The following is a 14136-nucleotide window of genomic DNA, read 5'->3' as shown; positions in this document are numbered from 1 at the left end:
TGCTGATGAAGCGCTCCCACGATATTCTCTTTTAGCCTCTGGGGTCTAAACAGCCCTGCATATTGCAGGGCTGTCGTGCGCTGAACTATTCCACAGTAAACAGCTTCGCAGTACCAGCACAACCTTCTATCGGGAGTGCCCGAATCCCTATAAATACTTCAGCCATGTTATCTATGCTCGTGGCATGAGTACTCGTGATTAGGGCACTGCGGTTTGGTTTAGGGTTAGGTGTAGGGTATGTGTTGATGAGATGACCTCAAAGTCTCCAGGAAGGCTTGGGATGTGAAGTTAACAAGAGCATGTGTTTCAGAAGCACGCCCTCTATGGGATGATACAGGAACTGCTTCGGAGTTAAGTCCGGTGACATTTACCGGGAGTTCTCTGAAGGCTCCTCACGCGGCAGCCCTTGAGGCATGTCTAAGTCTAAGGTGGCTGGCGCTCTCATCCTGTATCCATCCTTCTGTTTTTCAGAAGCCCCGTGGCTCAGGGCACAGTGGTATATTTATTCTAAGTAACATCTGTTATGCAAGAGATCAAAAGCTAAATAGCTTAAGCTAAGGTTTTCCATTATTTTTTTTCTGTATGCTTACTTGCTTGCTTTTCAAAATTGCCATTCATAAAATCATATTCAGTTAATAAAAGGATTTTCTGGCTGCTTTGACTACAAGCTTTCCTCCTTCCGTTGATTTATTCGTTTTCTATTAGGAACATGCTGGACTTCACAGAAGCTGGCCTCTGCAGCCCATGCAGCTCACAGGCTGGGGGCGACCGTCACTTACAGTTAGACCAAGACTCCGCCCCCTCGATCTGTACCCTCGCTCTCCCCTGGCCCTTCCACCTTACCCGGCACAATACCCAGGCACTCTTTCCTGTGTTCCTTATCCTGGTTTTTGGGCTGCTGTGCAAACTCCATTAGAAAAGTTGCTCTTTGGATGTGCTTGGATATTTTCTTATCATTTTAAGAGATAATGTTGGGGACATAAAGCAAAAGCACTAAAAATTTTGAATTCGATGAACCACGCTAACATAATAGTGACAGATAATATGTCAAACTCTGACTTAACGGCACCATCCCCAGTCCCGAGTCACACACACACACATATGTTCCTTCCTCTTATATAACTAACTGACCCAAAAAGAATCATTTGCAAAAGAAGGGTCTATTCAAAACAACATTAATTCTTTACTGTAGGAACTTATCTCAACAAATTTATCCTCAAATATATCCTTGGCAGAATCAAATGAACTCATGAACATCTCACAGGCCAAGACCTAGGAGGAGGAAGATCCCTGGGCACTTTGCCATCACATCTGGGGCCCATCTAAGGAATTCAGGGACACGGAGACTGGTTTGGAAGCACCCAGCAGACATGGAAAGAAGGGAAGAGGCTGTCACGACCCCAGGGTTGACTGTGACTCCGGGTAGCACACAGTAGGAGCTCTTTCATCACCCATGCTGTGGGATCTCATCTTACGTGTGGCTCTGTGGACTCCCTGGCTATTTGCAGGATTACAGAGTATAAGAGATGTAACGACATTTTGCCTAGGAGGAAAGCAAGGTCCAGAGAGATGAGGTAGGTAGCTCAAAGTCATAAAAGCCAATTTGGGACTAGGATTCAGGACTTCTGACTTTCATCTAGTGCTCTTCATACTACCCCACAAGGCTTCCCACACTGCCTCTATTTCATCCTTTTAAAAGAAGACATCTGCGTTCATCCATCCAATTCATCCTCCAGTTCATGCATCTGTCCATCCATTTAACCTACCCATCCATCCTCACATCCATCCATCGTTCATTTATCCAGTCCATCCATCCTCACATCCATCCATCATTCATTTATCCAATCCATCCGTTCATGTATCCATCCATCCATCCATCCATTTTCCATCTATCCACTCATCCATCATCCATCCATCCCTTATTGTCTGTATTTCCCACCTGCTGGTTGACAGGAACTCTAAGCATCTGCCTTGGACACACCTGTTATCATATCTCCCGGGGCGGATTTGTCCCAGTCCACAATGACAAATGAGTGGCAGCCTTCCACGGCGACCACAGTGATGTTGCGGGGGGCATGCTGAGGAGGCAGGTCACTCTTCTTCAGGTCGTTTGGAATGATTTCATCCAGGCTGTCCACTTGGAAGTGATCCAGAGCGTCAGTCAGGGAGCACGGGGCAGACGGGTCTTTATTTAGGTACGTCACGTAAGGAGCTGGAAAAGAACAAAGATACCCAGTCGGATTGCTGAAGGCTTTCTCTGGAGGCAGAAACATGATGTCTGCTCCAGGAGGAGACCCCCTGATTCAGCCTCTTCCTACTAAGCATCCAGGGTCATCAGCCCTGACGCCAAACTCAGACGCGCATCCCTAGCCCTCTTGTATGGATCTATATATTTATATCTTTCAACATCATGGTGTCAAAAGAGCTTATCGCCCCATCAGCGTCAATGATTATGATCTTTTAACATCATGGTGTCAAAAGAGCTTATTGCCCCATCAACGTCAATGATTATGACCTCGGTGGTTTTGAAACATCTCTGAGCTACAATCTAGTATAACATAAGCCTGCAGCATTCTGCCATTCCTACGCCCCAAAACTTAGAAGGGTGTGAATCAGCCCAACTTAGAGTTCTCTCAACCTCAGTTCATTCCCTAGGCTGTCTTGGGACCAGAAAAAACCATACACTGATCAAGATACACAGCCTTAGCCTCAGTTCTGGGTGGCCTTCCCTGGGACTTCAGGGACTCACAAAACTACCTGCAATGTCTGCACAGGCCAGGCCTGAATACCCTTCTACAACATTACCACTCAGGACGATGATAGCTACCTCACATTTATGGATAGGCTCAAGCTTTCTCTATACACATGATCTCAGCAGATACACGGGCCCCAGAATTAAGGCAGGACAAGAACTGATAACCCACACTCCAGCCGAGCCTACGGATGCTGACAGAGGCCCCCAGAGCAGCAGGCAAACAGAAGCTTTTCCCTCTAGTCCACAGCTCTTCTTATTACATATGCTCTAGAAGTTAGAAAATCCAAGGAATTGGATTTGAGCTTGATACATTCAAGACCCCCAAGTGCTCCCAAGTAACAATTTCTAGAACTTTCTAAACGTTCCATTGCATCTTTTCGTACAGGTTCTCATTCTCAGTGGCTGTGAGGACTGAAAGCAATTTTTAGATCCCCTATATTCCAATACTCTGTATAAAATTAGGCCTTTCGAGCTCGTTCATGATCTCATCAGGAAGTTTGGGGGAGCCGCCTACTACGCTTTATAGAGTTATAGGCATATGAAAATAGCCAGACAATAGTAAGCCTTTCAGGCTTTTAAGAGTTCTTTGGAGCAGTTAATAATAGCACTGAAAGCATTTCTATTTCTGTCACGGAACCACAGAGAGAAAAGTCAGCACATTCGGGGGATTCAGCCAGGCTCCTGTGTGCCATGGCCCAGCATTACCATTTGTCTCAGGACTCCTCCTTCTAATTAAGATTCTTAAAATTCAAAAAAAGAAAAAAAGAAAGCACTTCAAACAGATAACACACACACACACACACACACACACACACACACACACACACACACACACACACAAGATTCTTGTTCTTCAAGTACGTGTGGTTCAGACACTCAATACTACATCTTGGCTGGCAAGAGTTGTTCTCTGCTGATGCCAGAACATTTGTTTTGGAAACAGAAAAGTGTGATATTAGTTTAAGCTGTTGCCTGTCTCCACTCAGTAATAACTTATTGTTTTTCCACTTAGTAATACGTTAATCTGTCTTGTTAGCAAAGTTCATTAAGGGCATGGGAAAAGAAGACTCCCAAAGGGAATGAAACACAGTTTAGTGAAACAGAATATCCTCCTGAAATTGTTTTAATAATTGAGAAAGAAGAATAGAATCAGTTTCTAGGTCGCAAGTCCTTGAGGCTAACAAAAACTATAGGAAATAAACTGAAGGGCAAACGAACCTATTTACAAAACAGAAGTTGAGTCTCAGATGCAGAAAACAAAATTGTGGTTACTGGGGGGAAAGAAGAGGGAGGGATAAATTGGAAGATTGGGATTGACAAACACAGTACTATACAGAGAAAAGATAATAAGAACCTGTTGAATAGCACAGGGGGCTCTAGTCAATACTCTGTAATGACCTATATGGGAAAAGAATGTAAAAAAGAGTGGAAGAAAAAACTGAAGGAATGGGCTTCCCTGGTGACCACTAGTTAAGAATCCGCCTGCATATGCAGGGGACACGGGTTCGAGCCCTGGTCCGGGAAGATCCCACATGCCGCGGAGCAACTAAGCCCGTGCACCACAACTACGGAGCCTGCACTCTATAGCCCGTGAGCCACAACTACTGAGCCCGTGAGCCACAATACTGAAGCCCGCGCCTAGAGCCCATGCTCCGCAACAAGAGAAGCCACCGCAATGAGAAGCCCGCGCACCACAACTAGAGAAAGCCCGCGCGCTGCCACGAAGACCCAACGCAGCCAACAATAAATAAATTAATTTAAAAAAAACTAAAGGAAAACAGCTTCAGCTCTTTGAAACTCTAAGTAGCCCAATTCAGTAAACCGCTCATCTTTTAGGAAGAAGTTAATGAAGTGCAGGCAAGGCCTAGTGGAAGTCTCATCTCAGAAAAGTTGGCTACAGTAAAAATACTCGTACTACCTGGACTGGTGATTATCGAAAGTGTTCCTTCCTCTTTGTCCACACAAGGCAGCCTCTCTGAACTCTGTTCTGTCGGATCCCAAACGTTCTCCTGCATTCATCCCCCCTCCCGACTTCTGCAGAAAGCAAGCTCATGTGCATCTAAACAGGAATGACTTGCTGAATCAGCCCAAATGGAAAATTCATCCGGGAAAATAAGCCACTGCTGCAAGTGCCTTGGCCAGTCCAAGGGATCAGCTGTGCTCTTCTTCAAGGAACGAAAGTTAAAACCCATGGCTCTCTGATTCAGGAAGTTCTATTTACCAACAAATCGCTTCTTTCCAGCCAGATCGAACTCTTCTTCAGGGTAGGAACTGATGGAGCCTTCTGGGGGGATGACAGCAGGAGTGGCAGCAGGGGTGGAGGGCTTGGTGGTGGCCGGCAGCCTTGAGGTCTCAGCTTCATAATCTGAAACGATGCGATGGTTTTGTAATTGGGCACTTCCAGAAAAGGGGCACCGTGTACCCTCAAAAGAGACCTTCTTAAGATTGATCTCTACACGGAAGCACGTGCGCGCACGCACCCCACCGCTCCGTGGAATAAATGCTATGCCTGAACAGACTTTGATGCTAACAAAACAGTATCTCCTCCCACTTCAGTCCTCCCGGAAAAGCAGCTCCTGGTGAAAGAAAGGAAGGAAGAAAAGAAACACGATGACCAGAAAAATGAGATTTTTAGAATCAAAGCTGGACAGAAACTTAGAATTCACCCCGTTTTGCAGGCTCCTGTTACTGGTCCAAGACCATTCTCTGCCTAAATAATTTTCCCTTCTAAAGCCATAAAAAATTCACATGAGAAAAGAAACTTGATTTTTTAAAAAATTTATCTTCTGTGTATGGGCTTTTCTCTGGGGAGGGGTGTAGGATTAATCCTATTCAGAGAACTAATCCGTTAACAAAAATGAAAACTCTGCTCCCTTTCAACAGCTCCAAACCATAAGAAAGGTGCTATTTTCAAAGATGCTAAGAAAGCTTCCTTTGCTTTCTCACATCTGTTTTTCTTTTAAGTCCTTTTTTTTTGAAAACTGGGGGATTATACCACTACATGGAACGATCGTGATGGCATCAAAGGTGACATTATTCCCACATTCGTGATTTAAGAGCCTTGGAACTACAGACAGCAGCAGGCAGGCAGAGCACAAAAATGGGGACAGACATCCCGAGTGTCAAAGGCCAGCACTGGGGTGGGGACAAGATTTCCACGTGAATTCCTTCAATTTCGGAGGCAACTTACAAAACACACAGAACCATCGCAGGGTCGTAAGTACAATGACAGGATTAGTTACCATTGATGGAGTGAGTGTTCCAGGTGCCATGCAAGGCGTGTGTATTCTTTATCTTAGAAACTTACCTTGACATGAAAACAGGCTATGATAAAAAAAAAAAAACGAATCAGCACATCTAGAGCACTGCATCTTTTTATGTAATTAGAAAAGGAGAGGAAGGAAAGAATGAGAATGGGAAGAGTCAAGGCTGGAGGCCGAGACCTGGTTAAACCACGTCATTTTACTAACGGTGTGGATGGGGGACAGGAAGGCTCAGAATGAAGCAGCTCCAGGATCTCTAGAGGAAGGAGGGGCTGAGAGGGAGGGAAAGGGGGGCTCAGGGAACTGGTCTGCAAGCTGCATCTGTGTATCAAGAACACTGTTCTCCTTTAGGTTAACCTGTATTGGGGGGTAGCTTGGAGGGGGACGGTATAACCACCCTTCCCTAAGCATTGCCACCCACCCCTGAGTTCCGAAGGAAACGGAAATTGAAGTCATCCACTTAGTCATTAAAATAAGATTCTCCCATCAGAAAAGTATGCAAATAATGTGTTTAAAAACATTAGTACCTTCATCGTAGATCACGTACGCCTCTTCCGTGGGCACTGCCGTGTCGGTCTCCAATCCTGAGAACTCATCTAGTGAAGGAGGAGAGGGGAAGGGTCAGCAAACGCCCCAGGGTTTCTTCTCAGCATCACGCCGAGGGCACAGTGATCCAGCCCCATGATGGTTCCAGGGGAGTAAGCGCCCCCTGCCAGGGGCTCCTCAGCTTCCTCAGAAGGAAGGGAGCTGGAACCCAGATTTTCTCTCCTTTGTACTCAGAAAAGGGCCCTGGGGCGCCCTCAAGGATCGAAACAAAGATGCTTCCCCAGCATCCCCGACCAGCTCAAGGGGCTGTTCCTGACCTTCCTCCCACCTCTGCGGCGCCCAGGCTCCCCCTGGCCCGGGATGTTGCAGGCCTGAGAACAGGCATTCTGGGAGAGCAGAGAGTGGCAGCTGGTACCCAGGATGGGGACAAAACCCCTTCTTCCGGGAGCTCCTTTGTTCATGGCACCCTCATTCTCTCCAACCCCTGGATCCTGCCACTCACATGTTCCAGAAGCAGGGTGACCTCCTGCCTCTCCTCTTTCCCAATCTGGCTTCACTGCCCCTCTAAGCTCCCAGCCTCCCTCACCGACTCAGGAGGTAAATCTGTACTGATTAGACTTCTTAACTTGCATATGAAGTTTGGAAATAATATTCCAATGACTACAAACTCCTTTACAAACGGGTAGGGCTCTATTTACAAAACCATGAGATCTATTGTGACTACAAAATTATCCTCTAAATGCAATTAATAGACTTTTATATGTGATTTTTTGATGTCTTCCAGAAAGCCCTAATTATAAGAACCATGGTTAAAATGACTATTATTAATGACTGAACTGATATCACGAGCATGGATGACAACTTGGTTAAGAAAGGTGAGTGAAAGCAAAAACCACATTTTTTGCGTCCACCATCTGGGTCCTTTCAGCAGAAGCTTTTTTGAGAAGGTGGGAGGAGATCAATATATTACTTCTCGACCTGTGGGAGGAAAACGCAGCTGCAAAAAGGAGACCGTTTCTTTGTAGCCGGTAAGATCTTGAGGCACCTTAAAAATTCAGAGGAATTCCTTTCTTCCTTTTGACCTGAAGCCACAGCAATTATACGGAACTCTCAATTCAAGGCACACTTAAAAGGCAGAGGGGGTGTGAGGGTACAGCAAGCAGGAACTAGGATTTATCACTTGCCTTCTGGGCATCAGGCACTGTCACATATATATTGTTCGAGTGAATCCTCACATAAGATAAATGGGGTTCATTACACCCACTTCTCATCCAAGGACACCAAGGATTTATACCATGCCTGGAGCCACACAGCTGGTAAAGGATAAAGCGCTGAAACAGACTTGGACTTGAAGGCCTCGGCTCCAAAGACTACGTTCTTCATACTTCATCACTGCTGCCACTGTTTAAAAGTTGGACTAACCAATCTTTTGCTTGTAAACCTTAAGGCACTTTATTAGAATCGTCATTCCGCAGCATAATGAAAGGGGAATTGAACTAGAAAGTATACCGACGCCCTTCACTCAAAATAGTACAGGCACCAATTTTGAATGGTTTTCTTGCTAGGAAATCACTGATCATTCCTGAGAGATACACCAATGTAATCATTCTACTAGCCTTGTCTGAGCCTACTTTGAATAACTTCAGGAGTGCGATGCTGCCGAAACAAACTCCACCAGCCGAGGACAGTGGCAACCTTGCCTCGCCTGTCTGGCCCCTCTGCGATGAAAAGCCCCGCATACACCTGAGGCCCGTGACACGCCCCCCCACCTGCCTCACCATGGAGGTGGTGAGGCTGGGGATGTTCTGACAGGGCCAACGAAAGTCAACAAAGAGAAGTTGTAAATGATCTGCCTTTCAGGATGGGCATTTCGAGAAAAACGATTAGACGCGATGTTTTTTTAGGTCATTCCAATGTCAATATGTCTGGATCCAAGAGGAATGACTTCTGGGCTGGTTTCAATTAGACAGTTTTCAGGTTGACACCACCTAACGTTTGGAGTTACCTGGCTGTTGTGTCCCAGAAACCATCTTCCTCCCTGTGTCCATTTAACTTTCAAGAACGTAGTCTTGTTTCACCTCATTATCAGCTCAGGTTCATTTCCTTTCATTATTATTCTTGCTCAGGTCAAAATGAATAAACTGTACAATGTTTGCCTCCCGGAGTGAATGAGAAAAGGGGAAACTATAGGGTTTCTTTCATGGACTCCTGATACTAAATACAATTCCTTGAGGAGCTGAAACACTCTGGTCCAGCACCAGGCCACAGACACGATGCCTTTCACCTGCGAACTTGGATCACTTCTTGAGATGAGTGACAGTTAAGTCTTCTGGCAAAAGTAAACATCCTACTTAGTGATTTAGTGCTCCTTTTTTTGTTTTAAGACCAAATGAAGTCAGGCATAATTTTTCTAAAAGAGCACCATCTTGATTCCAAGTAAAAGAAACTTGCAGATGTAATGAAACAGTTTTACAATTTGGGGGGAAAAGCTGACCCTCAGAATTTGCCCCACCTGAATGCCATTTTGAAGCATTTGGAGCTACATAAAACTGGATGTTTTATAAGCCAACCCAGAATCAATGTCAAAAGCTTCCACCTCTTCGTATAAAAGTAGGTGCCAGCCACCAACCATGTGGTCCTCAAGGTTATTTTCTGAGTAGTTTATCCAAACAGTCATGAAAAAAAATGAGCGTAAGATGTTCGGGTCTTAGCTCCAGAGATATATTTTTTAAACTATAAAAAAGATTCTCATTAGAAGTTTAGAGAGAAGGTAAATTCCAGCCGTTTGAAACCCAAGGATATTTGCAAATTATTTGGTTGAATTTGAAGTGAATTTTCAAGTGAATTTTCAATTCCAGCTCAAGTGAAATTTTCAATTTCCAGCTCAAGTGAATTTTCAATTTCCAGCTCAAGTGAATTTTCAATTATTCTGTGTGTATTTTCTGTCTCGAGAGTGAGCTGTGGCAGGAGGGAACTGTTTTCCACGATGACTGATGGTCTTCTAAAACATGCCCCAAGGTCACGTTACAAATTGTTGAAGACGTTCAGCTGGCTCGTAACATTTCCAGACACACACGATACCATCAGATCTGCTGTCGAAACGGAACCTGAAAAACAAGGATCGCTGGTAAAAGACTTCTCAGTAGAAAACAGAGAATGCCTATGGCTTGGGGTATGATATAGATATCCAAAGCTGCATAATTAGGTACCATGAGGAATCTGAGATGAAGCAGAGGATGCTCTCTCTACTGCAAGGAGTTTATTATTTAATAGAGAAGTCATAGCAAGCAAAAAAGTGTGTGTGTGTGTGTGTGTGTGTGTAAGAGAGAGAAAGAACACCAATACGCTGGAAACAAGCATATAATATGCATCTATGCTTACAGGAATATGCAAACAATATGGCCTCTATAACAAATGCTTAAATGACTGGAATGATTTAATGACACAAGGTTATTCCCAAAACACTATTTTAAAGCAGTGTTTTCAAGGGAAAGAGGGACATGATTTAACCAGGGGAGCCGAGACTAAGAGACGTGAAAAGATGATTTTAAAATTGGAGGGCTAGAAACAAAATGTTAGGACTTTGCCAATGGAAGATAATGACAAATGGTCGGCTATATGGGGGTTGAAGAGGGGACTCTTGGAAGGGGAGGTATTCTCTCAGGGATCACAACACAGGTTCTAAATCATCATCCCTACAACAGCAATTTCAGGTCACTAGGTTGCAAAGTGCCATGGCCACAATTTGCCTGGTAAATAAACATTGGTTGTAAGCACATGGAGCCCCAGCACTTGTGGGTGTGCATTATAAACCGAACTACAGTCGTCCCTAGATGTACACTGGGACTTGGTCCAGGAGCCCCTGTGAATACCAAAATCTGTGGATGCTCGAGTCCTTTTTATAAAATAGAGTAGTACAAGGAATCCAAGTTTGGTTGAATCCGTGGATGTGAAACCCGCGGTACAGAGGGCCCACTGTACACCGAATACAACAAGAAAAGTACTGGAGAGAAAACACGAACACGAGAGCAGAGCAAGAGGCAGGGAGACACGGTACAGGTGGTACTGGGAGTGAAGTGTGAGGGGGAGAGTTGGGACCGTCGCTCCGCTGACATCAGCATCTGTCCTGAGGATCACTGTCCCATTTACAGGATGTGTTTTTGCAGGTCGAGGCCACTGGAACGTGTTCAACTAAGAAATGGCAAGCTCCACTGTACTTTACAGATAATACAGAGGGTTTTCGTGAACAATTTTGACTGTGATTTTCTAATTACGAGCCGTCTTTAGAAGCCAATTCCCCCTTAAGATGCTCCCTTCCCCCTCTACCTCTCTCCAGGATTAGCCCTGACAGTTGCGTTCCAGTGGTGGAGGAAGCGGGGACCGTGCTTTCTATTTCTGAGGCAAGTGCAGTGCTTGGATGAGTCACGTTCAAGGAGTGTGTGTTGAGCTGCACATCTGGGTAGGAGGCACACAGAGGCTGGTGTAAGGAAGCCCAGTAAGGAGGAATCATTTGAGTGTTGGGCCAATAGGGTCAGCCTAGCAATGGAGGTATGAAGTCTAAGAAATGTGACGGAGGAAGAAGCGGTGGGAACTGATGAGACCTGACAACAGAGATGAGAGAACCAAAGGAGACACGAGACACCAAAGCCTCAGGCCTGCAGAAACGGATCTTTATCCCATCTTGCTCTGCCGTAAACAACTTGGTTTCCTGATGAGAGGGAGCTGTTTCTATCTACTGTAATTTCAGGTAGATTGTGCATTAGATTGTGAGGTTTCAGAGGCACAGCTACGTCACCGACTTTTCTATGTTTCCCACAGAACCCAACCCATGTGGAGTAGATGATTAATGATCATTTGCTGACATTATTTTCCAAAATTATGAATGAAGCCAGAAAAACAAAAACAAGAGCTACTCCATCCTCTTCAAATTACCACACGGGCTTTCTCATAATGAAATCACGGTACAATGATAAAGAAACATTTATCAAATGAATTCCCTAAATTAGGGTTTACCTAGACACAAGACTTAATCATGCTCACTTTCAATTTCAGAACCTATACACAGAAAGTATAAAAAATAGCTATGTCAACATCATTAGTTATTAGGGAACTACGAATCTAAACCACAATGAGGTACCACTTCACACCCGCTGTGAATGAAAAAGACAGATAGTAACAGGTGTTGGTGAAGATGGAGAGAAACTGGACACCTCATACATTACTGGTGGGAATAAAAATGGTGCAGCTGCGATGGAAAACAGTTTGGTCGTTCCTCAAAAAGCTAAACAGAGAGTTACCATTCGACACAGCAACTCTACACAAGAGAATTAAAACCAGGAATTCAAAAAAAACAACAAACCTGTACGTGAATGTTCACAGCGGCACTAGTCATAATAGACAAAAGGTGTTAACAACGCAAATGTCCATCAACTGATAAATGGGCAAAATGTGGTCTCTCCACACAACGGAATATTAATCAGCAATAAAAGGAATGAGGTACAGACATGTTCTACAATGTGGAGGAAACCTGAAAACAAATTATGCTAACTGAAAGAAGCCAGACACAAAAGGACACATTTCACATGATTCCATTTACATGAAATGTCCAGAACAGGCAACTATAGAGGCAGAAAGTAGATGAGTGGTTTCCCGGAGTTGGGAGGAGCAGAGAATGGGGAGTGACTACTAATGAGTCTAGGGCTCGTTCTGGAGGGTGATGAAGATGTTCTGGAATTTGATAGGGCTGCTTGTTGCACAGCTCTATGAATCTGCTAAAAACTGTACACGTTAAAAGGGAGAACTTGATGGTATGTGATTTCTGTCTCGAGAAAGCTATTATTAAAGATGTTTTTTAATAAAAACAATGATGATTGGAAATGATACTAGGAAGAAAATGTTTAATGAAGTTGTTAGTGGAGCAGCAGAAATAAACAAGGAAGGTAAGCCATACAGAAGTATTTTTAAAATCATAAATTATAGTACATTATGATATTGTTTGAGGATGATAGGTTGCTCTCCCCAAATTTAATTGCTTTTCCAAGACTTTGTACTTATTTTCGAAATGCTGTCTAGAGGTAAATTGTTACTTTTTTTTTTTTTTTACTACCATTGCATTTCTTTTTTCTTTTTCTTTTTTTATTTTTATTGGAGTCTAGTTGCTTTTAGAGATAAATTATTATTAACACTTGGACACTAATTTGGCTTGGGCTAGGCTATCAGACGAATGGACAGGAGTGAAGTAAAAAATACACATCTCTAGCATGATCTGCAAAGAAAAGAAGAAACAAAAATACCAAGAAAAATATGGACCTTCATGCCAACTAAAAAGCCCCGAAATACAACGGAAATGCAAAGAACATGCAATAAAGCCTACATCAGAGGAGACAAAAGAAAATGTAAAATATTAATAATAACAGTAGTAGTAATTAGAACCAAATCCAAAATAGTCACTCTTCTGTTTACAACCAATTATTAAACAAATATCTGTTCTAATTATACTTCAATTAAAAAAATGAAACACATCAACGTACGCAGAAGTAAGGAAGATACATAATATTTTCATACCGGAAACCCAAAGGTAAATTCCAATTTGTACTCACTGGGTTAGCTGGTAGTGTGAGAATTTTCTTCCCAATCGTCCTCTTCTTCAGTGTGTTCCTTGTTCTTTGGTGTGAATTTTTCAGATATGTCAAATGTTCCTGTTTCTTCAGAACTTGTCCATGGAAAGACTAACTTCAAACAGAATTCCCAGTTTGGAGACAGCATTCGTGTTCAAACTGATTGGGTTTATCAGGTCAATGATGCTATGTAAGAATTCGGGGCATGAGTGTGATTTCCTGAAATGAAGGGTCTTCACTCTGCGTTAGCTTAAAAAGACAGAAGCTTTACAGCCTGCATTGCAATTCATTTCAACCCGAGGGAAGGGGGTGAATTTGCCTTCTCGAGCCTGAGGCAAATACAGGATGACACAGCAGGGGCGCAGGACAGCCCTGGCTGGGTGTCCCAGAGCAGGGAAAGGGCTCAGTCTTAGCCAGTGGACGGCCCCTGCTGCCACGCAAGGATAAGCGTTTTCCAAAGGGACTGCTGATCAAACATGCTTGGGAAATGCTACTTTACTTGAAAATTCACAATGAGACTATTCAACAGTTAGAGTCCAACAGTAAGAAATTCCTTTAACCTTGTTTACATCACACAGGTAATCACAGAACCTTTTAAAAAAATTACTATATAATAATAATAATTATTATATTTTAATTATTATTATAACCAGTACTAATCTACTAATATCCAGTGGGACACACTTTGGGAAGCACACTGGTCCAAACTAACAATGTCCCATGTTTCAGCCAGATTTTTGACTTGGGTGGTGACAAAGGTTGCCAGATAAAACAGAGGATGCCCACCTAGATTTGAATTGTAGAGAAGCTTTCATATAAGCACGTCCCACGCAGTATTTTTGTTTGCTGAGTCTGACCATCCTAGTTGTGACACAGCGCGGTCAGTAAACCCCGTGAGCTGTAAGTGCCTGCCGCTGCCTCTCCACTGTGCAACCCCACTCACCGCCCCGCTGTC

General features: G+C 43.7%; 1 protein-coding gene across 3 annotated transcripts in view; it reads right to left on the bottom strand.

The window, feature by feature from the left end:
* Positions 1-14136, bottom strand: part of FNDC1 (fibronectin type III domain containing 1) — a 97520-nt gene that overhangs the window by 16181 nt on the left and 67203 nt on the right. For all 3 annotated transcript variants that reach the window (XM_073789799.1, XM_033867927.2, XM_033867928.2), the window contains 3 exons: positions 6546-6614; positions 4977-5120; positions 1982-2212 (listed from right to left, as the gene is read on the bottom strand). In XM_073789799.1, coding sequence (XP_073645900.1) covers positions 1982-2212; positions 4977-5120; positions 6546-6614 — 444 coding nt within the window. The remainder of the gene's footprint in view (positions 1-1981; positions 2213-4976; positions 5121-6545; positions 6615-14136) is intronic.

The sequence above is a fragment of the Tursiops truncatus genome, chromosome 12, assembly GCF_011762595.2.
Source record: "Tursiops truncatus isolate mTurTru1 chromosome 12, mTurTru1.mat.Y, whole genome shotgun sequence".
In the NCBI taxonomy this organism is placed as follows: domain Eukaryota; kingdom Metazoa; phylum Chordata; class Mammalia; order Artiodactyla; family Delphinidae; genus Tursiops; species Tursiops truncatus.
This window is presented reverse-complemented; position numbering and strand designations above follow the sequence as displayed.